The following is a 26,090-nucleotide window of genomic DNA, read 5'->3' on the forward strand; positions in this document are numbered from 1 at the left end:
TAGCGAGAGTGGCTGTGCCTGGGGACTCTGTCTTTGTCACCAGCTGTGAAGATGGTCAGAAAGATGCTTGGCTTTTGAACTCAGGGCCCTAGGAGGACAGAAAGAAAGATGGACAAGCCTCAAGCCCAGGGTTCACTTACCTGTCACTTCTTTGTCTGCGAAGTCTTCTGGAACTGAGGGGGTGGGGACAGCCAGCCCATGGTTTTCCTGGGCATTCTGAAAGAGACCAGAAATAAATCAGGGGACAGGGAAAGATGGACAGATAATTCTAAAACTGCTGCTCATTGAGGCCATGTTACTGCTTGAAAATCTGCAGTGACACTCATGGCTGCATAACCTTGTGCATATACCAAAACATAAAAGTCTGATTTTGAAAAAAAAGGAATCATGTGGTACAGTCAACCAATCCTCACCATTTGTCATAGTTATGTTCTATAAAGTTGCAGTGAACATGGTATTCGTAAATACTGACCCATTTCTCCTAGGGGAAATACAGGGTTAGGTTCCTGTGACCCCTGGTCACAAGATTTTTGTCAACTGATCAATACATAACCATAACCTTGTTTTAGCTGTATTTCTGCTTAAAGACACTTTAATATATTTTGTTGGTTGGTTAACATTGAACTCATGGCCGATAGCACTATAACACGTGACACTAAACAGAAAAAGACATTTATGTATGACAGCTAAAACAAGAAGACAAAGGATCCTATTGTTTAGCTGGGAACTTGTGCATTGAACAACTCAAAATTTTCACTGCTCTGTGCATGTCTGTAAATGACCACAGAAGCAATACAAACATTGATTCTGGGGTTACAAATAAATTTTAGCCACTAAGCAAAATTTGCAAATACAGAATCCACAAATAGGGAGGATTGACTGTATATGAATTCCATCTCAATGAAAAAGCAAAACAAACCGATAGAATTTGCAACGACTCCCCATGGAGGTCCACAGGTGAAAAGCCACACTCCTCAGCCTGGCCTCCTGTGTGTTCTTAGTAGTCATTAGGTGTTTACAGAAAAATAAAAAGTGATGAACTTGAATTTTTTTTTTTTTTAATTGAGACAGGGTTTTATTCTGTCACCTAAGCTGGAGTGCAGTGGTACAATCATGGCTCACTGCAGCCTTGATCTCCCTGGCTCAAGCAATCTTCCCATCTGTAGCTGGAACTACAGATGTGTGCCCACCATTCCTGGCTTTTTTTTCTTTTTTTGAGATGGAGTCTTACTGTGTCACCCAGGCTGGAGGGCAATGGCATGATCCCCGCTCACCGCAACCTCAGCCTCCTGAGTAGCTGGGATTATAGGGGCGTGCACCACCATGCCCAGCTAATTTTTTGTATTTTTAGTAGAGATGGGGTTTCACCATGTTGGCCAGGCTGGTCTTGAACTCCTGACCTCGTGATCCGCCCACCTCTGCCTTCCAAAGTGCTGGGATTACAGGCGTGAGCCACTGTGCCCAGCCCTAGCTAATTTTTTGTATATGTTTTAGAGAATGTGGTTTTGTCATGTCTCCCAAGCTGGTCTGGAACTCCTGGGCTCAAGTAATCCGCCCACCTTGGCCTCCCAAAGTGTGGGGATTACAGGTATGAGCCACTGTTCCCAGCCTGAACTTGAATATTTATAGCTCTGCAGATGCCCTTCTGATCGCTAAGCTTAACAGGCTATAATATGTTTACACAGCTGTCAGTCTGTACATACTATTTTGCATTCTATTTTTTTTTTCCAAACATACATTTCCATATGTCAACAAAGTCCACACACCTGCTGTTTTGAAGAGCTGTAGAGCATTTTAGTTAGTTTTCAAGGTCCTCAATGACCTGGCCTCATGCTTCCCAGCCAACTGTTATTTCACACTCACCTATTACAACCATCCCACACTGTAACTTCACGGACTCCCTCCCTGCCACCTGTTCAACCACCACATATAGTCCATGTTCATCCATGATGCTGGGCATTGGTCAGCTGTACCTGTCTTTCCCACTCTCCGTTTATAACAATAATCATCATCATAAAACTCCTTGCACTGTGCTCTAACTAAACGCATTATCTCAGTCACACCACTCTGTATAAAAGAGGATGTTATCATTTACCAGATGAAGAAATTGAGGCTCAAAGTTGTCTAAAGTCACACAACCAGTACTACCAAACCCAGGTCTGTGGAGCTCCCACTCCTTAGTATTTTGCCTCCCTAAAATCCCTCATCCTTCAAGGATTAGCTGAGCCCCTCTAGGATGGAACAGGGGTAGGGGCTAAGAGCATTGACTCTGGCTTTCCGGCCTGCCTGGATTTGAATCTCAGCTTTGCTACCTATTAGGTGTATGACTGTGCAAGTTACTTAACCTCCCTGTGTCTCAATTTCCCTGCCTGTGAAATGGTGATAACAACAGAATTACCCATTGTAGGGAAGTTGTGAAGACTAAATGATGCAATGCACAAAAAGCACTTGGGAGCCATCCCCTGTCCGCACCACACTGACCCACTGCTGCCCAGAGCAACCCACAGCCAAGCTTCCAAAAGAGGGGGGACTCTTGTTTGCACTCCAGATTGTCCTCTAGTTCCTTCAGTGAGATCTGGGAGCTCCTCGGAGTCAGGGACCATGTCTTATGGTATCCCCCAAAGCTGGATGCATAGTAAGCCCAGTTGTTACTCAGCGATGGGCTGATGGTACTAACTCTCTGGACTTAATATACAAGAAGGGCACTCAAGGTCAATGTTACAGAAATATCTGTGAGACCCTGGGTTACCAAGGGCCATCTCAGAATTACTGTGGTCACAGGGGATCAGCAAACCACTCATCTTGTTCTTGAAGAATTCTGAAGCTGGAATGGCCTTGAGCCATCAACTTGTCTTTTTTTTTTTCTGCCTTTGTTGATTTGCATGGCCAACAACATTCCTGTTCTCAACATTTCTCAAACCCAGTGACTGGGAACCAGGGGCAGGTACAGGGACCCAGCCCATCAGAGGTGTGTTTCCCATGACATCCTGAGATGTGCCACATACACATGCAAACCACTGATGGTCTAATAACCTCCATCAAGTACGCACACTCCGATTTTGATGAGATGGAGGTCCGGCCTTCAAAAGCCAGGGTTGAGATCTCTGATTAATTTCAACATAATTGGAAAGTGGAAAGGCTAGGGACTTAGCATCAAAAGTCTTCGGTTCCATTCATGCTCAGGCTTGCCAGCGGTGTGGCCTTAGATGAGCAGTGGAGATGTGGGATGGGGACAGTGATGTTGAGCCATTGTCCAGGCTCCTCCTATGTGATAGCCCTATACTAAGAGTGTGACCAGTGTCACCTCAAATCCCTTCACAGAACCAGGGTGCAAACCTAGGCTTTCCACCTTACCTTTTCTATAGATCACTGAGACCCATTTTCTTCACTTAGAAAATTGAGGCAGCCGGGCATGGTGGCTCATGCCTATAATCCCAGCACTTTGGGAGGCCAAGGTGGGAGGATAACCTGAGGTCAGGAGTTCAAGACCAGCCTGGCCAACATGGCGAAACCCCATCGCTACTAAAAATACAAAACTTAGCCAGGCATGGTGGCAGGTGCCTGTAATCCCAGCTATTCGGGAGGCTAAGGCAGGGAGAATTGCTTGAACTGGGGAGGCAGAGGTTGCAGTGAGCTGAGATCACGCCACTACACTCCAGCCTGGGCGATAGAGCAAGACTGTCTCAAAAAAAGAAAAAAAAAAGAAAATAAAATAAAATTGAGTCAATAGTTCCTACTTTGCAGGGCTATTATGAGGATCAAATGAGATAATATCCCTAATCCAGGAAACCAATAATAGTTGAAGGATTATATCTTATAATCCTCTTTTCCAGAAAAGTGAAAAAATTGTGAACAATCAAAGCTAAGCTCCCTGGAAGTCTAGTAGCACCTTCTGGGTTACCCTGAATGCTTAATGGTGTGTGTGGGAGGAAGATGGACGGACTTTATGGGCCTAAGGTAATATTACTCACTATACCCTTTGATCTTAAAGCACTTGGAAAACGCATTAGACTCCCAAAACCACAGGGGGAAAATCCATCTCTGGAGCGGCTTGTAACAACAGCTCAGTCCAAGCCCTGGCTTCTTAGGTCCCTTTCCCGACACAAGGGGGTCCCACAACACGTCCACCACCTCACCACAGTGCTTGCGGTGCTGTGACACACCACGGTCTGGCCCTGGGGCAAGTCCCAAAGGCCAACCTCATCCCTTCAGAAGCTTCAGTATTGAACTGAACATAGTCTCTCTGGCTCTCCAAGCCCCTGTCTGGCCCTTTTCTTTCCCAGTTGGGCCCACATGGGCTCCTGTGGCTTACTTAGCTTTCCCTTTCACTGATGTTTATTCAGGGAAGGCAAATGCAAACTCATTTTAATCTTAGTCCCAGAAAAACAGACTCGGGAGGTAAACTGCTTCCCGCCCAGGCAGCTGGCATCAAGTGCACTGGCGTGGATGGTGACATAGTTCAGTGTGCAAATGCACAGGTGTGGACAGCATCTATCTCTATGGGTGCTGAATTTCCTAACCTGCCTCTCTTCATGTCATAGAACAAAGGAAAAGCCTCCTTAAGAAGAGGGCTTGAGGCAGGGTGCATGGCTCACGCTTGTAATCCCAGCACTTTGGGAGGCTGAGACAGGCAGATCACTTGAGGTCAGGAGTTCGAGACCAGCCTGTCCAATGTGGTGAAACCCCGTCTCTACTGAAAATACAAAAATTAGCCAGGTATGGTGGCGGGCACCTGTAATCCCAGCTACTCAGGAGGCTGAGGCAGGGGAATCACTTAAACCTGGGAGACGGAGGTTGCAGTGAGCCAAGATCACACCATTGCACTCCAGCCTGGGTGACAGAGCGAGACTCTGTCTCAAAAAAAAAAACAAACAAACAAAAAAAGAAAAAGTTTATGTACTTAATGCCACTGAATTGTACACTTTAAAATTGTTAAAATTGTAAATTTTATCTTATGTATACCTTATAATAAAAAAAGTTAAAACAGAAGACAAGAAATCAAAAGAAAAAGTGTTGGGGGCAACTTAGAATGTGTATATCCTCTAGATATCACCTTTCTCCCATCCACTAAACTCCCAGTCTTAACAGTAGGATCAACAGCTGCTACTCGGCCAGCACTTACTCTGCACCAGGTACTCTTTCAGCACTTTTTTTTTTTTTTTTTGAGACAGAGTCTCGCTGTGTCTCCCAGGCTGGAGTGCAGTGGTAAGATCTCGGCTCACTGCAAGCTCCGACTCCTGGGTTCCAGCGATTCTCCTGATTCAGCCTCCCAAGTAGCTGGGATTACAGGCACCCGCCACCACGCCCGGCTAATTTTTGTATTTTTGGTGGAGACAGGGTTTCACTATGGTGGCCAGGCTGGTCTTGAACTCCTGACCTCATGATCCTCCCACCTTGGCCTCCCAAAGTGCTGTGATTACAGGCGTGAGCCACCACGCCCAGCCTCTTTCAGCACTTTCTGTCGCTTAACTCATTTGCTTTTCACAACAGCCCAGTGAGACAGGTGCTGTCATTGCTACCGCCATTTTCCAGATGAGAAAACAGAGGCTCAGAGAGATTCAGTGACATGCCCAAGGTTCCACAGTGAGTTATGGATCACTGTCTTTTCGGGCACCTTGCAAACCCAGCTTGTCATCCAGTTCTGCCTGTCACTTCCTGAATCCTTCCTCCTGCTGCCCCTCCACCTCAGCCCTTTCTCAGTCCTCACCACTGCCTTTGACTCTAGACACTTTCCCAGTCTCTGCCTCACTCCATTCTCCAAAGCTGCCACAGGGATATTCTTTCTCAAAAGTATCTCAGAGCAGGTTACTTTCTGGCTCAGAATACTTCCATTGGTCCAGAGGAAGACATTCAAACACCTTCACATGGCCTGTGAGAACTTTCATAAGGTGGACCCCCTGCAGCTCCTGCCATCTTCTCCCCACCTACTCCACAAACCCTGGGCTCCCACTGGTGGTTCTTGTCTTTTTCCCACCCCACTGTAGCTGGGGGAACCTGACCTACTCATGAACAAGTAGCACCGAGGACCCCCTGCAGCAGGGGTCCTTGGTGGGGCAGAGAAACCACCCCATGGGGAAAATGTGCAGAGGTTTCAGAGGTCCTGGGGGCAGATGGGTAGCTTGAAAAGCCCTCTAGATGATCCAGCTACATCTGCCTCTCCCAACCCCCAAAAATCACTGCCCCTACTTGCGATCCATTTCCACATCTTCTCAGGCTTCCACAGCCTTGTTCTTGCTCTCACTCTGCCTAGGATTCTCTTCCTTTTCTGGCAAACTCCTAGGTATCCTTTAAGCCCCAGATTAAATGCCTTTCCTCTGTGAAGTCCTTCTTGGCAACCCCAGCCAGAGTTAATTCTCTTCCCTGTGTGATCCTCAGGCTCTATGTGCATTATTATTGCAGCTGACATTTATGAGGCACCTACTAGGTGCAAGGCACTGTTCTGAGTACTTCACATATACCAACCCAGTTTTACTGTTAGTCTTCACAGTAACCCTAAGAGACAAGTTATTATTTTTATTTTATAGATGAGAAAACTGAAGCACAGAGAGGCTAAGTACATTGCCCAAGGTCAAAGAGCTAGTAAGTGCCAGAGCCAATATTGGGACCTGACAGCCTCCTTCCTTTGCCAGTATAGTGTTTGCTCTCATACTTTCCCTCTAACACAACTCTATGTCTATTGTTGATGACTGCAGTCCCTGCTGCCCAGCCCACTCTACTTGAGGGCTCGGTGATGGCTGCTTCTTTGTATGTGCCTGAAACAGGCGGGGCAGTTTAACAAGTATTTGTTGAATGAATACATCCCTGGATGACTTTAATGAGTGGCAGCAACAATATGGGACAAGTGCCAGGTGCGGTGGCTCACACCTGTAATCCCAGCATTTTGGGAGCCCTAGGCAGGTGGATCATCTGAGGTCAGGAGTTTGAGACCAGCTTGACCAACACGGTGAAACCCCATTTCTACTAACAATACAAAAAAATTAGCCAGGCGTGGTGGCGGGCACCTGTAATCCCAGCTACTCGGGAGGCTGACGCAGGAGAATCACTTGAACCCAGGAGGCGGGGATTGCAGTGAGCCGAGATTGTGCCACTGCACTCCAGCCTGGGTGACAGAGCAAAACCCTGTCTCAAAAAAAAAAAAAAAAAAAAAAGAGTATGGGACAAAGAGGTGGAAAACCTGTGTTATGGCTCCAGCTCGGCTACCAATTAACTTGGAGCAAAGTAACTTCTCACTCTGGTCTGTTTCTGCCCCTTCTGTAAATACTCTCCAAGGATCACTTTGGCTACGGCGTTCTGTGAGTCCAGGCCCACAAAGTGTCCCTTGTGTGAATCAGCTCACCTGCGTCGTGTGGGCAGTGGCCTGGACACTCAGGGTCACCCCTCGATGACAGGGTGTTGGGACAGATAACTGAATTGCCTCCAGGTTGTCCTCTGACTCCAGAGACGTCAAAGGGGCAGCAGGATAGAGGCGGGGGGAGCTGGGAGGGAGAGTTCTCAAAATTCTTTTCCAGGAGCCCCAGACCAGGCAGGCAGGGCTGGGCTTGAGGTCACTGCTGGCCTCAGACACAGGGCTCTGACTGCTGCAGTCAGCTGGGGAGCCTGCTGTGTCCCAGGCTTACACTGCTCCACCCTTGGCACCAGGAAATGACAGACTCAGGAGCCCAGGGTGCCGCCGGCAGGGGTTGCCATGTGCCTCAAACATTCTCAGGGGAGTGGAGTGCGTGGCCCTCCGAGTGTGGCAGCCCACGTCGAAAGGGGCAGACCAACCTGTGTGCAGTGAAGCAAAGAACACGCAAATGAGCATCTGAGCATGCCCCTGGTGGGCCGGGCTGCAGCACCTCCCTCTTTGGGCCAGCCTGGGGAGTGGCCACAGCCACTCCCTGCACTGTGGCTGCCTGGGGCAGAGTCCAGCCCTGGCTCTGCCAGCTTGGGAACTCCACAAAACTGGGCCTCAGCACTTCCTCGTCCTCACACCCAGACAACACCCAGAAGCTAAGACCATCGGTCACCTCACTCACTTCACAGGTGTACAAGAGAGCAGCTCAGTTCAGCTGAAGCAGCCCTTTAATTTTTGTTTTTGTTTTTGTTTTTTTTGGAGATAGGATCTCACTGTCACCCAAGCTGCAATGCAGTGGCTCACCGCAGCCTCACATTCCTGAGCTCCTGTAACTCCAGCACTTTGAGAGGCCAAGGCAGGTGGATCTTAAGTCAGGAGTTTGAGATCAGCCTGGCCAACATGGTGAAACCCTGTACACACAAAAAAAAAAAAAAAAAATTAGGTGGGTGTGGGGCAGACGCCTGTAATCCCAGCTACTTGGGAGGCTGAGGCAGGAGAATTGCTATCACTTGAACCCAGGGGGCAGAAGTTGCAGTGAGCTGAGATTGTGCCACTTCACTCCAACCTGGGCAAAAGAGCGAGACTCTGTCTCAAAAATAAAAAAAAAAAAGGAGAATTCCTGCAAAAATTGCTGGCCTCCCAAAGTGTGGGACTACAGGTACAAGTCACCATGCCCAGCTTTCCAGCGTGTTTTTTTTTTGTTGTTGTTTTTAGACGAAGTCTTGCTCTGTCTCCCAGGCTGGAGTGCAGTGGCGCGATCTCCGCTCACTGCAAGCTCCGTCGCCTCCCGGGTTCACACCATTCTCCTGCCTCAGCCTCCCGAGAAGCTGGGACTACAGGCGCCTGCCACTACGCCCGGCTAATGTTGTTTTTTGTATTTTTAGTAGAGACGGGGTTTCACCGTGTTTGCCAGGATGGTCTCGATCTCCTGACCTCTTGATCCGCCCACCTCGGCCTCCCAAAGTGCTGAGATTACAGGTATGAGCCACCGCGCCCGGCCTTTTTTTTTGAGAGAGAGTCTCACTCTGTTGCCCAGGCTGGAGTTCAGTGGTGCAATTTTGGCTCACTGCAAACTCCACCTCCTGCATTCAAGCAATTCTTCTGCCTCAGCCTCCCAAGTAGCTGGGACCACAGGTGCACGCCACCACACCTGGCTAATTTTCTTGTATTTTTAATACAGATGGGTTTTTGCTATGTTGGCTAGGCTGGTCTCGAACTCCTGGCCTCCAGTGATCCACCTGCCTCAGCCTCCCAAAGTGCTGAGATTACAGACGTGAGCCACTGCACCCAACCTGCCCAGCTTGTTTTTATATTTTTTGTAGGGATGGGGTCTCGCTATGTTGGCCAGGCTGGTCTCCAACTCTGAGGCTCAAGTGATCCTCCTCAGCCTCCCAAAGTGCTGGGATTACAGATGTGAGCCACCTCACCTGGCCAAAGCAGCCCTTTAAAAACCATCACAGCAGCCAGGACGGTGGCTCACGCCTGTAATCCCAGCACTTTGGGAGGCTGAGGTAGGCGGATCACCTGAAGTCAGGAGTTCAAGACCAGCCTGACCAACATGGAGAAAACTGTCTCTACTAAAGATACAAAATTAGCTGGTCATGGTGGCGCATGCCTGTAATCCCAGCTACTCAGGAGGCTAAGGCAGGAGAATCGCTTGAACCCGGGAGGCAGAGGTTGCGGTGAGCCAAGATTGCGCCATTGCACTCCAGCCTGGGCAACAAGAGTGAAACTCCATATAAAAACGAACAAACAAACAAAAAAACCCCATCATCACAGCCTATTATAGTGGAAAGTTCCCAGCAATGATTAGTTGGGAGGAAGCATGGATGGAGAGAACTACCATTCCAAGAATATTTATATGTATTTCCTTCCTTATACTTGTCTCTATTGGGAGGTTCTTAACAATGAACTTTTGTTTCCTTTATAATTAAAAAAAAATAGCCAGGCCGGGCGCGGTGGCTCAAGCCTGTAATCCCAGCACTTTGGGAGGCCGAGACGGGCGGATCACGAGGTCAGGAGATCGAGACCATCCTGGCTAACATGGTGAAACCCCATCTCTACTAAAAAATACAAAAAACTAGCCGGGCGAAGTGGCGGGCGCCTGTGGTCCCAGCTACTCGGGAGGCTGAGGCAGGAGAATGGCGTAAACCCGGGAGGCGGAGCTTGCAGTGAGCTGAGATCCGGCCACTGCACTCCAGTCTGGGCAACAGAGCGAGACTCCGTCTCAAAAAAAAAAAAAAAAAAAAAAGAAGAAGAAGCTGGTGGGACCCCCCACCTCTGCCTCAGATCAAGAACTACACAGAAACCCTCTAGGCACCCAACATACCCAACTAGATGAAGCCCAGCCAGTTGTTTTCCTGGCTTAGGGGTGCAGTGTGGGGGTGCTGGCCTGGTGGAGGTGGTAGAAGATCGAGACGGGCTGTGTGTATCCTGCAGAGCAGCTGTGAAGTTGGGAGCCAGTGAGCAGTTTATAAAGGAGACAGATTATTTCCCCAACACAGCCCGACACTCTGCCACAGCTCAGACCCCTCCTGGGGGCCAGGAAAGAGTGTTCACCCATGAACCGTCTTCCTCTGGACCTATCTACCATCTGAGAACCACCCTTAGACCCAGGTTACCATGGCTTCTGCCCTCCACCGGGTACTATGGAGGGCCCTGGTCTGCCCTCTCTCTGGGGCAAGAAGTCAGTAGGATGAGGGGGACATGCCCCCAGAGGGCACACCACGTCCCTCGAGACCCTGCCTAAATGGCCCTGAGCCCGCTTCAAGGGCTTCTTCCCTGGCCAGTCCTCCTGAGGGGGGCACACATCTGTGAGTCCACGGGGACAAAGGGGCGGCTGTTTATGGGCCAGGATGAAGGATGGAGGTTTATGGGCCTGGATGGAACTTTGGAGGTTCAGGCTGAGGTCCTTAATGAGAGGGAAGGAGCCAGGTGGGTAGAGAAGGGGGTGTGGAGCTCCGTTTGCATTCTTGTGGCAGGCCTAACACCCCACACCCCATAACCCTTTGGCCTAACATCATCCACACAAACCAGCCAAAAGCCAATCATGGCTGCCTTGCCTGACTCACCCTACAGAGCTCAGATTCTGCCCCTAAAAGGTGCCTGGGCCTTGAGTTTAGAGAAGAGTTCCTCAGCAGCGGGCTGGGTGGAAAGGACAGATGGGGCTGACTCCAGTTGCCTCTCCAGCAGCAAGGACTAAGGGAAGGGTGCAGGGCAGGCGAGGCCTCCTGCCTGAGCCTAGGGATGCCTCTTCTGGCAGAGCCAGGCCTGTCTGACTCAGAGGGTGGGGTGACCCAGGCAGCTCTCACCGCCCAGGGCACCCCTGGGGACCTGTTGGGCCAGTTTTCCCGTATTTGCCACACTGACATTTAATTTTTAATTCCTCATATGCATCACCCTGGAGATGGCTTGATTCAGACTGGGGAGGGCAAGAGAGAGAACCCCAGAAAATACAACCCTGCTGCCACCCAATGTTCTATGGACCCAGCTCTCAGAAGCAGAGGGACAGGACAGGCGCGGTGGTGCACACCTGTAATCCCAGCACTTCGGGAGGCCGAGGTGGGTGGATCATGAGGTCAGGTGATAGAGAGACCATCCTGGCTAATACAGTGAAACCCTATCTCTACTAAAAATACAAAAAATTAGCCCGGCGTGGTGGTGGGCGCCTGTAGTCCCAGCTACTCAGGAGGCTGAGGCAGGAGAGTGGCGTGAACCCGGGAGGCGGAGCTTGCAGTGAGCCAAGATTGTGCCACTGCACTCCAGCCTGGGTGACAGAGCAAGACTCCGTCTCAAAAAAAAAAAAAAAAAAGAAAAAAAAGAAGAACAAGAAACAGAGGGACAGGCTCCAGCTTGCTCTCTGAGCCCAGTCTCCCTGAAAAGGAGGGAGAAAGGATCACCCTTCACTCAGCCAGACCTCCGGTGGTGTACACAGGGCACAGGGCCAGCCTGGGGAGAAGGCCTGGCTCCTGTCCCTGCTTCTATCGAGCCCAGTGGCCTGGGCAGGGCCCTCCCCTCCCCAGGCCTCAGTGTTCTCACGTTGATCTTGACAACTGCTGTAGTCCTCCCACCTCTGAAGTTTGGTGGCTCAAATTCAGCTCCTCAGGGATCCCCAAGCAGGAAGGTGGGGTTGCCCCAGTAGCTGGAAAACCTCCCTTTCCAGAGGTGGAAACAGAGCTCAAGGAGGGTTCCATGTGTCGTTAGGGCCTGACTTCTCCAGTGGCCCTCCAGGGAGCCGACCACACCGTCTACCCTTCCGTTAGGAAGTCATTTTAACACAGATAGTCGTGGCTGGGGAGACCCTTGAGGACCATGCAGTATGACCCCCACTGTTGGGCGAGAAGCCAGAGGCCCAGGGAGAGGAAGGGGCTGGCCTGCAGCCACCCCGAATCCCAGCAGCAGAGCTGGGACTGGTACCAGCTGCTGGAGTCTCAGCCCCTGGTCCCATCCCAGCCACTGAGGGATCCCGAGGTCCTTTTTTTAGCTGGCCTTTGGCTGCCGGATGCCTGAGAAACACTTCGTAATTCCCAGCACCCTCAGCACACAGAGCGAGGGAGCTCTGGGGAAGGGGGCAGGAGTGTGCCTGTCGCTGCCCTGTCCCCTTCTCTCTAGCCCTGTCCCCTGGCAGGCTCCTGTAGGGCACTGACAGGGAGGGTGGGCTCAGAGGATGGCCCAGGCCTGGAGAGAGCTCACAGGCCCTCGTGGGGCCTGTCACCTGACTTCTTGGGCACTGCTACCCCGTACCTCCCCTTCGCACTGGGCAGCCTGGCCTGAGAGGTGCCTCTGAATGTGGGAAGGGAGGACAGGGAGGGGTGGAGGCCCGGCCGGCTAGGACAGTGTCAGGCAGGGCTAGGCACTGTCCCAGCTCCCCACCCACCCTGACTTGGCGGGGCTGGGGGACGGGGTGTGTGCGTGTGCATGTGTGTGTGAGCCCACACCCACACAGAGCTCGCCTCTTTTGGCACACAGACGCTTTTGAGCCAATCCTCCCCATCCTCCCAGCCTTCTGTCCCTGCTGAAAGAAAGCAAAGGACCTGGCTAGGGCCTGCAGGAGAGGAGTCAGAAGGTCAGACAAGAGAGAATTAAGCTGCCAGCCAGATTCCCCTCCACCCGGGAGCAGGCAACAAACGGCATGGAAGCTGCCCTATCCTGTGACCTGAGTGAGGAGCACAGAACAGTCCCTGTGATGCGGGCCACTGGGCCAAGGGTTCCTAGTCTGAAGGCACATCATGGGAGGGCTTTAGTCCCCTGCTGAAATTGTAAGCAAAACTAGGTGTATGTGACTCACAGCCTCATCATGGCGTCAAAAGCATCTATGAGCCGAAAGAGGCAAGAGGCCTGGTGCCCGGCAGGCCCAGACTGCTGGACAGGGATTCAGAGAGGCAGGCAAGGGAGGTGGAAGTGGTTTTGCCGCCTGGCCCTGGAAGGAGAAGAAAAAAGCTTCTATGTAGTGAGTGGAGGGAGAGTAGAACGGCCTGAATAGAACTTGGATCCTGGAGCCTGGCTTCAGGGATTCCAGTCACGGCTCTATCACTTAGCCGCATGACCTTAAGCAAGTTACTCCCCTCTGTGCCTCAGTTTCTCTGCCTGTAACATGGGGATTAATGACAGCACCTTGCTCGAAGGGTGGCTTTGTTAACACACGTGGTCCACGTGGCATGGTGCCTGGCGCACAGTGAGCGCTCAGCACGTGGTGGCCGAGATCACAGGCCGTGCCACTGGATGGGGTCGGCAAGTCGCTCTGCCTGCCTTTGCCCAGTTAGCCAGCACTGAGGGAATGGGTAAACTTCCCCTTCCTGGTTCAGTTCCTGCCTCTGTAAAATGAGGCCCCTTTCAGCCGTCAGTTCACCAGGTGTCCATTCTCTCACCCTCACCAGTGAGGGGGCGTGAGTTTTTAGGGAGAAGCCCCCATTTCCTGGGACTGGTTCTGAGGCTTGCACAAAAGAACTGCTCCCAGGAAGCACTTCTCCAGGACAAGCTGGAACTCAGGCCTGCCCAGCTAGCCCAGCCCACTCCAGGGGCCCCAGAGCCTTTGGCCAGGCCTCCCTGGGGTCTGTGCAGCCCCTGAGTCATGTTCTGCCCAGACCAGATCCAAACCAGAGCCTGGGAGGGCCTGGCAGGCGAGGATTTGCCCTGGTCCTTGAGGGGCCCGCAGCAGATAGGTGGGGGGAGATAAGGATGCCGACCAATCAGAATGAAGTCGGCTGGGACCACATTAACTCTTTAGTTGCTGCTTTTGGGGGTGGTCCAGATCTAGGGGAGGGGCAGGACAGCAGGAACCACTCCAGGGGCAACAGCCATTTCTACTCTGTAGAGAAGTATTTCCGTCATGTTTTTTTGTTTGTTTGTTTGTTTTTGAGACAGAGTGTTGCTCCTCGTCCAGGCTGGAGTACAGTGGTGCCATCTCAGCTCACTGCAACCTCCGCCTCCAGGTTCAAGCAATTCTCCTACCTCAGCCTCCTGAGTACCTGGGATTACAGGTGCGTGCCACCATACCTGGCTAATTTTTGTATTTTCAGTACAGACGGGGTTTCACCACGTTGGCCGAGCTGGTCTCGAACTCCTGACCTCATGATCTGCTCACTTCGGCCCCCCAAAGTGCTGGGATTACAGGAGTGAGCCACCACGCCTGGCCGTATTTCAGTAATTTTTTTTTTATTCCCATTTTACAGATGAATGTTTTAGTATTTTACCGACTGGTAGAGGTATGTCAACTCTGGGCCCACACTGCTATGAATCTGGGTATGTGTGTTGAGGGTAAGTGACAGGAGAGAATCTAATTAACCTCCCAATATAGAATATTTCAGGCTGGGCACGGTGGTTCAGCCTGTAATCTCAGCACTTTGGAAACTGAAGTGGGTGGATCACCTGAGGTCAGGAGACCAGGTGAGACTAGCCTGGCCAACATGATGAAACCCAGTCTCTACTAAAAATACAAAAAAAAAAAATGCTGGGAGTGGTGGTGGGCACCTGTAATCACAGCTACTTGGGAGGTTGAGGCAGGAGAATCGCTTAAACCTGGGAGGTGGAGGTTGCAGGGAGCCGAGATTGCACCATTGCACCACTCCAGCCTGGGTGACAAGAGCAAAACTCAGTCTGGAAAAAAAAAAAAAGGAATATTTCAAACTGATTTTGTCTGCATTTATGGGTGCAATCACTTCTGTCAGAGTTTTATGCATTCTCTGGAAACAAAGTTAGGGGCTGACTCATTTTTTTTTCTTTGTTTTTAAGACAGGGTCTCTCTCTGTCACCCAGGCTGAAATGCAGTAGTGCAGTCATAGCTCACTGCAGCCTCAACCTCCTGAGCTCAAGCCATCCTCCTGCCTCAGCCTCCCAAGTAGCTGGGACTATAGGCACACACCACCACAACTGACTAATTTTTAAATTTTTTGTAGAGATAGGGTTGGGCTATATTGCCCAGGCTAGTCTTGAACTCCTGGCCTCAAGTGATCCTCCCACCTTGGCCTCCCAAAGTGCTAGGATTCCAAGCTGACTTATTTGATTTATACCTTGTTGTTGGTGGTGTTGCTCTTTCTATATTTATCTATATTGTCCACAAATTGCTTTTATAAGCAGAAAATAAATTATTTAAAGTTGCATTCCCAGAGATCTGTGTGCTCAGCCCTCCACAGAGAGGCCTTAGAAATGCAGCAAGGAGAATGTAAGACTGCCTCTGTCCCATCTAGAATCTTAGGTCTGATTGTTGAGGTTGGACATAGCAGAAAAAATTGGTGATGGGGAGAGGAAGGTGGTTGTGCCAGGCAGTGCTAGGCAGGAGGTATGGGGACCCAGGATGAATGTGTGGGGTGCCATGAAGTCTAACAGACTCATGAGAGCTCAGACCAGGGCAAGGGGCCTTTCAGTCCAGGCAGGACTAAACCCTCATGGAGGCAAGAGGATGCCGTGACCCCGGTGACAGCATTGTGCCACCCATGACCCAGGTGCGACAGAGAGGAGTGAGCCTCAAATCTAGGAGCCTGGTGTTTAGACTGGCTCTGGCCTGGGCTGTCTAGTACAGCAGCCACTGGCCACAAGCAGCCATTGAGCACTGACATGTCTCGGTGATGGGAGCCGGGGATGTGTGCTATATAAGTAGTACACCAGATTTTTTTTTTTTTTTTTTTTGAGACAGAGTCTTGCTCTGTGTCTCCCAGGCTGATGGAAATTGTACGATCTCGACTCACTACAACCTCTGCCTCCCGGGTTCAAAGCGATTCTGGGTAGCGCCCAGCCTCCTGAGTAGCTGGAACTACAGGCATCCATCCTGCATACAGCTAATTTTTTTCTGTATTTTTTAGTAGAGATGGGGTTTCACCATATTGGCCAGGCTGGTCTCAAACTCCTGACCTTGTGATCCGCCCGCCTCAGCCTCCCAAAGTGCTGAGATTACAGGCGTGAGCCACCGCACCCGGCCCAGATTTTTAAGACTTAGTATGAAAAAAAGAATGTAAAATAGCCTATTAGTATTTTTTATATTGATTAAATGTTGTTATGACACTTTTTTTTTTCTTTTGAGATAGAGTCTTGCTCTGTCACCCAGGCTGGAGTGCAGTGGTGCGATCTCAGCTCACAAGCTCCGCCTTCCGGGTTCACACCATTCTCCTGCCTCAGCCTCCCGAATAGCTGGGACTACAGCTGCTTGCCACCACACCCGACTATTTTTTTTTTGTATATTTATTAGAGACAGGGTTTCACCGTGTTAGCTAGGATGGTCTCAATCTCCTGACCTCGTGATCCACCCATCTTGGCCTCCCAAAGTTCTGGGATTATAGGTGTGAGCCAGCATAAGCAAAATATATTTGTCTCCTGCAGTGGGCAGGGAGCTCCTTGAGAACAGCAACGCTGGCCCAGTCATCTCTGTATCCAGCACCTAATGCAGGGCCTGGCACAAAGCAGACAGTCATCAGTGACTGTGGAAAATGAACCCTGCTTGGCTGAGGGTACCCACTGCTGTATCACTCCTGCACACAAGTTCTCTATAACTATTCCTTGGGCTTGGCCCTGAACGAGCTGGCATCCCTAATCCTAAACTTCCTGCTGTGAGCCTCGGCCATGCCTCCTTCCAGTAGCCCCCCTTCCCACCGGGTCAGCATCAGGAAGGAAGGGGTGGGTGGAGGGTGCAGCTGATGTCCACTCAGGCTGGGGCAGGCCTGGTGTCCCCACCCAGAGCAGACCCTCCAACCTCAGAGCAGAATCGTACTCACCAGCGGAAGGAAGGTCAGCAGGGGCCGGACTCTTGGCCGAGCTTTCAGCGTGGCTGTTCCTGACTCGCTCACTGTGTTAAACCGATTGTCTCCATAATAGATGCCATCTAGAGAACACAAGTGAGGGGACACTATAAGCTGGAGATCCAAGGCATCCGGTCACCCAAGTTTAATCTGCCCTTCAGCTCCCAGTGAGGAAAGCCAGGGCCCGCGTGTCCCCCAGTGTTGGACTCAGCTAAGCGCCTCTGACATAATCAGATCTTATGGGTGAGATGTGCGCTAATGGGGCCAGCTGAGGTGGTGCTGGGTGAGGGACTCGATGTTCCTGGGGCTTTCAGCCCCCTGCAGCCATCTCTCTCCCAATCCACAACCACCACCCTGCATTGATCCTGAGCCTTCTCTCCCACAGCAATGGTCCCTTGTTTTCGGAGCCCAGGGAGCCCGGCTAAGGGCCCAGCCGAAGCTTATCTCTGAGAGAGGGGGGAAAACAAGCCGGCTTTTCCCTCGAGTGTTTAAATTTCTAATCTGAAACATGCAGAGCAGATGAAGCCACCTGCTGCCCCCAGGGGCCAATATTCCATCATCTGGACTCCTTAACTCAAGATTTCCCTGACTACCAAACCACAGATGCTTGTGTACATGGCTTTCTTTAACGCACCCTGGAGGGCAGAGCAGAAAAAACGGGACGGTAGGGTCAGTGTGACCTGGTTAAAACATCCCAGCTCTGCCGCTGACTGCTCACGTGGCTTAACCTCTCTGGGTCTCAGTTTTCCCATCTGTACAGTGGGAGTGATGACAGTGCCGTAGAGCACTGTCATGAGGAGTGAGTGTGGCCAGGGCAGAGTAAGTGCTCAGCAAACATGCTTGTTTCCCCTGTAGGAAAATGATATGAAGGACCTTCCTCTTCCTCCAGTTACTGAGCCTGTGCTCCGTGCTGCTCTATGGCAGTGGGAGGGTGCGAGGGGCCACTCACATCACATCACATCCCTTTCTCAACTCCCTCATGACCCTTGATACACACTGACAAGAAATTCACACTCCCTTGGCAGGGATCGCTGTGGCCCTCCTGCTATGTGGCTTGTGAGCAAAGAGGGCTTTCGTCCATTTAACGAGGTGTGGAGGACTTTCCCCGATAGCCAGAAAGGAGAGAAGAAAGGTCAGAATCCCAGTTAGCCAGAAGTCTAACTGGGACATTGAGTTAATCATGATTACTTTTCTCCTTGTACGTGACTTTAGGAGAAAATTGCAAGAAAGCCAAATGATTTATTCGAAAGAGACTGGGCTTGTCAGGAAGATCCTGGGATCAGACTACATCCATCCCAAATCCCAGCACCCCATGTGAGCATCTGGGCTTTGGATGTGACAGGGAGACTCCTGGGAGGGCTCCAGCAGCTGGAGGTGGTGTCCTCGGTGTGCAGCCCTCCCAAGGCAGGAAGCTGGCTGGGACACTCAAGCTTCTCCACCTCTCAAATGGAGCCTGAACGTTGGGTTCTCTGTGTGCTCTGCGCGTCCCTGGAAATTCCAGTTCCCAGCACTGCCCTGCCCCGTGCACTCTGGGCAAATATGATTTTCCAGTCCCAGTTGCCAGGCTCCATGACTGAGGCTGCAGACCAAGATCGGACGGGGCATCGGGGAGGGAGCTGTAAGATCTGACCCCATGGGAAACAACAAAAGTAGCTCACACCCAACAGCCACCACGAGAGCCCCCGATTCCCTCACTTCTGAGAGTCTGCGTGTTGACACCGGGATCTCCTGGGGCATTCTCTAGAGAGGGCTGTGTGGATGCCAAGGCCCTAGACCTGACGTGATGTGGCTACCTGGACCCTTAACAGGACTGGGGGTGGGTGAGGATTGCCACAGGGACTGCATGAGAGCCACGCTCCTAGGCAGGGCTCTAATCATTTCATTTCATCTCTGCACCGATGTTGGGATCTAGGGAGCCTCCTTCCTACAGTCGAGTTATTGTCATACTAATGGCTACTCTTGTTGGGTGCCTACGCGCTTTAGAAGTGTTATATCTGAGCAACTTGGCAAGGATGATAACTGTAATACTAATAATAATGAAGGGTAAAAACTTACTGAGCACCTTTTTTTTTTTTAATTTTTTTTTTTTTTTTTAAGATGGAGTCTTTTTTTTTTGGTTATAAAGATGAGAGGTTTCTACGTTGCCCAGGCTGGCCTTGAAAGCCTAGTCTCGCCTCCTTATGCGCCGGGACAACAGGCCTGAGCCACTGCAGATCCCCTTGCTCTGTCACTCAGGCTGGAGTGCAGTGGCATGATCTCGGCTCATTGCAACCTGTGCCTCCCTGGTTTAAGCAATTCTCCTGCCTCAGCCTCCCAACTAGTTAGGATTACAGGTGTGCGCCAGTGCCACCATGCCCAGCTAATTTTTGTATTTTTAGTAGAGACAGGGTTTCACCATGTTGACCAGGCTGGTCTCAAACTCCTGAATTCAGGTGATCCACCCGCCTCGGCCTCCCAAAGTGCTGGGATTACTGGTGTGAGCCACACGCCCGGCCTACTGAGCACCTGTAATGATCCGGACACTGTTCCAAGCACCTGACACATTATTCATTCATTTAATTCTCAAAACGGCCCCATGCAAATTGGTACGGTCATTATCCCTGTTTTACAGATGAGGAAACCGAGGCACAAGGAGGTCAAATAACTTGCCCAAAGCCTCAGAGTAAGTGTTGAAGCCAGGGTCTCCCTAAAGGGCCTGACTTCTAAACCACCATACACACACCCCCAAAGGGAAGAGTCATAACCCCACCGTGTACAGGGCTGAGGAAGGCTTGGCTTGGCTCTGGCCAGCGAGCAGCTCTGGGAAGCAGCGGGAGGTGACGCAGCTTGTTTGAAGCCTGCTGGTCAGGAAGGAGTCGGATCTGAACTGTGGCCGTCTGACCCTCAAGCAGGCGCTCTAACCGCCTCACAGATCCCATGACTCAGCCGTGACTCTGAGCCACTGTTGTTTTGCTTCCTTTGTGGTTGTTTCAAGCAGTGAAATCCTTTTTAAGAATATAACTGTTCTCTGTAAAACATATAGAAAGGTAGTGGCTGTGGTTGGGGCCGGGCTGAAAGGCCCAGGTGGCTCTTCTCCCCACCAGGCACCTCTGGAAAATCAGATTTGATTTCCCAGTCTGAAGAGGAGTGGGTAGGAGTCAGAGAGGGAAACATGTTACGGAAGCAGAGGTGGGGTGATGCGCTGTGAGAGGGGCTCGGCCGCCACGGCTGGCTTTGAAGATGGAAGGCAGCTACTGGCCGAGGACTATGGGCTGCCTCTAGCAGCCAGAACAGGCAAGGAAACAGACTCTCCTGGAGCCTCCAGGGAGAAACAAAGTCTTGCCAACACCTTAATTGAGCCCACTGAGACCTGTGTCAGAGTTATGACCTGCAGAATTGTAAGATAGTAAATTTGTTATCAAAATAAGAAAAGGGGCTGGGCGCGGTGGCTCACATCTGTAATCCCAGCACTTTGGGAGGCCGAGGTGGGTGGATCACGAGGTCAGGAGATCGAGACCATCCTGGCTAACACAGTGAAACCTCATGTCTACTAAAAATACAAAAAATTAGCCAGGTGTGGTGGCACGCACCTGTAGTCCCAGCTACTCGGGAGGCTGAGGCTGGAGAATCACTTGAACCAGGGAGGCGGAAGTTGCAGTGAGCCAAGATCGCCACTGCACTCCAGTCTGAGCGACAGAGTGAGACTCTGTCTCAATAATAATAATAATAATAAAATAAAATAAGAAAAGGAGGTGTGGGGCTGGGCGTGGCGGCTCACGCCTATAATCCCAGCACTTTGGGAGGCCGAGGTGGGTGGATCATGAAGTTAGGAGTTCAAGACCAGCCTGGCCACTATGGTGAAACTCTGTCTCTACTAAAAATACAAACATTAGCCGGGTGTGGTGGTGGGCGCCTGTAATCCCAGCTACTCAGGATACTCAGGAGGCTGAGGCAGGAGAATCGCTTGAACTGGGAAGCAGAGGTTGTAGTGAGCTGAGATTGTGCCAGTGCACTCCAGCCTGGGTGACAGAGCAAGACTGTGTCTCAAAAATAAAATGAAAAAAAAAAGAAAAGCAGATGTGGCTGGAATCAGGCCAACTCTTAGGGCCCCTCAGTCCTGGCCCAGCTCCTGCTGGATGGGGGCACAGTATGAGGTGAGGTGCGTGGGTCCATCTCCATCAGCTAGATCCTCAAAGCATTCAAGGTCAGGACTGGGGTCTTCCCAGCCTTAAGGTCAAGGCCCAAAACTTGACAGACAACAGAGCTCAACCTTGGGAATTTCTTATTGGAAGTGACGAACATTGCTCAGATCATAGGTCAGGGATGCTGAGGCTTTCCTGAGAAGCAGCTCCCTCCTCAGTCGAGGAGCTAAAGGAGGGCTAGGAACATCCTGGTGTCCCTTGAGGAAGGAGGGACGAGGAGGAGGTGAAGTGGGTGCCTGGAGAGGAAGCTGGATGATTTGCTCTCAGAACAAGCTGCAATGAGAAAGAGGGGCACAGCCCCGTGTCTCATCCACTCTGAAACTTGCAAACTCCCTAGATGTCTGGCTTTTTCTGGAAAGGTCGTTAGGGATCTCAGAGGTTTTATGCTTGCCACATGCACGGACCAGAGAGGCAGCACTGGAACATCCAGGTGGGATTCAGAAAGCTGGAAAAGGAAGGCAGATGCCCCTGGACCCAGGAGCTTCCAGAGAAAGAGAGTCCCAGGGCAATTCCAGCAGCCGGGAAGCCTCGTGAGACCCCAGCAGCAGGTTCTGAGCAAGGCCGGAGCCCCAGATGGACCACAGTCCTGTCAAGATACAAACTGAAGCTTCTGACAAACTCACATGCAAATAATGCAGTGATAAAATAGGGGTAAATCCAGGTCTGCCTCAATTGACCCAAACCTGATCTTTAAATGAACCCAATTTCCCCGCAAATGGAATCCTATTTATGACAAGATTATGCATAGGATTATGTTAGATTTTCTCCCTAACAACTTCTCCTTCATAGAAGGATGGGAAATGAAGGTAGGGCTTTGCTTTCATTTACACTCCCTCAAGGATTTGAGTTGACATAAATATTAATACCATCTAACATCCAAAAACCTGTTCCAAAAACAATTCCTGGTACCAAGCAGGAGACTTCACCCCAGATTTCAACCTGGGTACAGGCAGCTCCCCTCCTGCCCCTTCTCCCTCAGGAGAACCTGGCTCTGCCATGGGCCTGAGGGCAGCAGAGTTGTGGCTGAGGCTGCCTGGGTGTGAGGAAACCATGGCTAAGGTTCTGTCCTGGCTGGAAACACCCAGCAGTCAGACAGTTCCTGGCTGGGACCAGAGGCAGGACCTTGTGGGGTCAAGGCTACGGGTTTAGAGCCCAGCTGAGCGATGGGTTCGGTTCGGCTCATCACTTAACTGTACTCTGAAATTCCACTGGAATGCTCTAAAGGGCTGTCTCTTTATCTTTGTACATGTGAACAGTGGTCTCTGCTGGGCAGGCTGATGTGAGGCTGAGTGAGAGAAAGCATGCAAAAGTCATCAGCACAGTGCCTAGCAGATATTTGTGCCCGATAATTGGGAGGTTGACTGGGTGTGAGGTGGCTCACCTGTAATCTCAACACTGGGGAGGCCAAAGGCAGGTGGATTACTTGAGTTCAAGATCCCAGCCTGGCCAACATGGTGAAACCCCGTCACTAAAATACAAAAAATTAGCTGGTGTGGTGGTGGGCACCTGTAACCCAGCTACTTGGGAGGCTGAGGCAGGAGGTGCTTGAACTGGGAGGCGGAGGTTGCAGTGAGCCGAGATTGCGCCATTGCACTCCAGCCTGGGGCAGAGCGAGGTCCACCTCAAAAAAAAAGACTTAACCTGGCTAAATGTGGGTGAAACCCCATCTTACTAAAAATACAAAATTAGCTGGGCGTGGCCTGTAATCCCAGCTACTCAGGATGATAAGGTTGAGGCAGGAGATCACTTGAACTGGGGGAGGCAGAGGTTGTAGTGAGCTGAGATTGTGCCACTGCACTCCAGGCTGGGCAACAGAGTGCGACTCCGTCTCAAAAAAAATAATAATAATAATTGGGAGGCCCCAGATTATTGTTATCGTCATCATCATCATTCTCTCTCTGCTCCACCTTACTTCCCTCCACCAAGAGTTTGGGCTGTGAGCTTGAGCTGGGCTGTGTCCTTACACCGTCACTTGAGTGACACCTGTCCCCATGGGGAGAGCCACAGGCAAGCAGGCCCCTTTGCTTTCTTGTTAGGGTCCACTCTGAGTCCTGATGCCTGGGACTGTTCTCAATAACCCTCTTTGCAGCAGCCCAGAGTGGGAGGGGCTGGACTAAGGTCACCAAGCAGGGGTTAAACAGGGCCCCTGACTTGCAGTGCCTTACATATGGCACGTGGCTCCCTGCCTCTCCCCAACAGGCAGACCTGGCTCTCTCAGCCTGGGCTGGGGTATGTGTTAAATGTGGCAGGTGGGCCAGCTCCAGGCGAGCTGAGAGCTAGGTACACGCTGCTGCAGGAGGCCCAGCCCTTCTTTTCTCCCTTGCTCCCCGAGGAGAGGAGCCTCACTGAGTCTTCTGCATTTCTTTGCTCACAGAGTTCAGGGTTGGAAGAAATGTTCTACCTCCTCCAGCCCCGAAACTGCTCATGGATCTCCATGGAGGCTGAGGTCAGAAAGATTCTGGGACAGTTATTTAGCTCTTTCCCCAAATTCTAGCTAGGTCCAAACTAGCGAGAAAATTAATTTGATTAATTAAATATTTAAATGTCGAACATCTATTAAGCCCTCACCACCCCATGGGGGTAGTACCCTTATTATTCCCAATTTGCAGGTGAGGAAACTGAGGCTCAGAGAGGTTAAGTCCCTTGCCTAAGGTCCCACAGCTGGTGAGTCAAAGGGGCCAGGATTCCAGCCCAGGCAACCTGACTCCAGACTGATTCCCTCAGGTCATAGCCAGCATGGCAGGGAGGGAATGCAGGGATTCAGCATCTCTCCCCTCCATCTCTTGTTTTTCCTGAATGAGACTTGAAAGTTGGTAAGGCCTGGAGGGGAGGAAATGGGCCTAGGAATCATATCTGGATTCACATCCATATAACACCTGAGGACACTGAGCACTTTGTCGGGCTTAGTTTCCCCACCTGTAAAATGAGGATGATACTTTTCCAGAAGCCTCCCAAAATCAGGAGAGGGAAGGAAGCTAGCTGGAGTGGGAGGAGGGCTGGGGCCCCAAATTGCCAGGAGCCCCTAAATGACCTCAGGAGCACTGGCTACAGGTCTGATTGGATTCCTGGGGCTTAGGAGGATTCCGGCCTTAGCTTGGGGAGTTTTTGCCTTGACTAAGAGTAACCCAGAATCCCAAAACAGACCTCTTTCTACTTCTACCTCACTGCAGATATAGAATGGGGGTGCTGGACAGTGAAGCATGAAGTGTGGCATCCAATTATCGGCCACTAGGGGAGCCCCTGCCTTTCAGGGAAGCAGCGGGGGCGGCCCTATGTGAATGTAACTCACAAATGGCGTTAATGAGGCCTTTTCTTGCTAATTAGCAAGTCCACATGACAGGAGCCTAAAAAGGCCAGTCTTTCCCAGCAAGTCCCAGCAGGCCTGACCTGAGGACCAGAGAGAGGCATTTGTCCAAGGCAGAGCGGACGCTGAAGGTTGGGCTGGGGTGGAGGGGAGGAGGGGCAGGGAGCCACAGAGTAGAGGAGGAGGGAACAGAAAAGGAGTCTTGGAAGCCGCCCCCCACAACCCAGCATGTGGGACTAAGAGGGAGGAGCAGAGTGAACAGGGCCCTCTTCTTCCAAGCTAGGACTTGCCACTCAGTGTGCAGACCCCAGAACTTGTGAGAAATGCTGACTCTCCCTTCATCCCGAAACTACCGAAACAAATCTAATCTTAACAAGATTCCAGATGATTGGATGCACTTTGATGTTTGAGCTACACCGGACTGGAATGACTGAGTCATTTCACCTATCTAAGCCTTCCTTCTGAGTCTGTTTCCTCAAATGAGAAGACATACAAAGCTTTTACTCCAGAGTCTGGTGATAATAATTGCATTACTGTCATTACTCTATTGGCTAGGAGAGAAGGGGCACCTTGTAGCTGGTCTGTAGGGGTCAAAGGCAGGCCTGGCTTTCTGAAGTTGAACTAGAGTGACAAGAGAAGCTTATATAATGGGGCAGACGAGGGTGTATATGTGTGCACTGGACTGCTGGCAAACCACAGCACACCTCCAGGGGACAGGAGTAAGCAAAAGTTGGTAGGCTGGTGCCAGCCTGGCCCTGGGGGGAAATAAGTGCTCAGCGCCTGGCTCCAGGGGTAAGAGGTGGGAGTTTCCCACCCTTTAGCAGGACCTGAAGCACAGGGCCAGGAGACCCAGGGAACAGGAACACCAGAAACTGCAGCCACACCAGAGGGCACCAGGGTCCTCCTGATAAGGAGCTGGCCACATTCTTTCCATATTTATGTAGAACCTACCATGTGGCCTGCAGGGAGTCCTAAAGGGAAAGAGAATAGCCTTGCTTCATGTGGGGAAGGAAATACCAGGATTCTCATATCTTCCTTCACAAAACAATTCCCCTGAAGCTGGCTAAAAACCCAGAGCCTAAAGGCTGGGCGCGGTGGCTCACGCCTGTAAATCCTAGCACTCTGGGGGGCCCAGGTGGGCAGATCAAGAGGTCAAGAGACCATCCTGGCCAACATGGTGAAACCTCGTCTCTACTAAAAATACAAAAATAGCCATGTGTGGTGGCGTGGGCGGGGGAGGCTGAGGCAGGAGAATCGCTTGAACCCGGGAGGCAGAAGGTTGCAGTGAGCCGAGATTGTGCCACTGCGCTCCAGCCTGGCAACAGAGTGAGACTCCGTCTCAAAAATCCCCCAGAGCCCAGACCCTAGCCCAGAGATTCTGACTTCCTGTGCCTGAGGTGGGACCCTAGGAATCTGAAATTAATTAATTATTTTTGAAGTGGAGAGGACAGGATCTCGCTCTGTCACCCAGGCTGTAGTGCAGTGATGCCATCATAGCTCACTGCAGCCTCTATCTTCCAGGCTCAAGCAATCCTCCTGCCTTG

General features: G+C 51.1%; 1 protein-coding gene across 1 annotated transcript in view; it reads right to left on the bottom strand.

Moving 5' to 3' along the window:
* C6H6orf132 (chromosome 6 C6orf132 homolog) overlaps positions 1-26,090 on the bottom strand; it is a 37,629-nt gene that overhangs the window by 6,579 nt on the left and 4,960 nt on the right. The window contains exons 2-3 of the mRNA XM_021937259.2: positions 17,038-17,144; positions 141-216 (exon numbers count right to left, since the gene is read on the bottom strand). Of these exons, the coding sequence (XP_021792951.2) occupies positions 141-216; positions 17,038-17,144 (183 nt within the window). The remainder of the gene's footprint in view (positions 1-140; positions 217-17,037; positions 17,145-26,090) is intronic.

This window comes from Papio anubis, chromosome 6, assembly GCF_008728515.1.
Source record: "Papio anubis isolate 15944 chromosome 6, Panubis1.0, whole genome shotgun sequence".
NCBI lineage: Eukaryota > Metazoa > Chordata > Mammalia > Primates > Cercopithecidae > Papio > Papio anubis.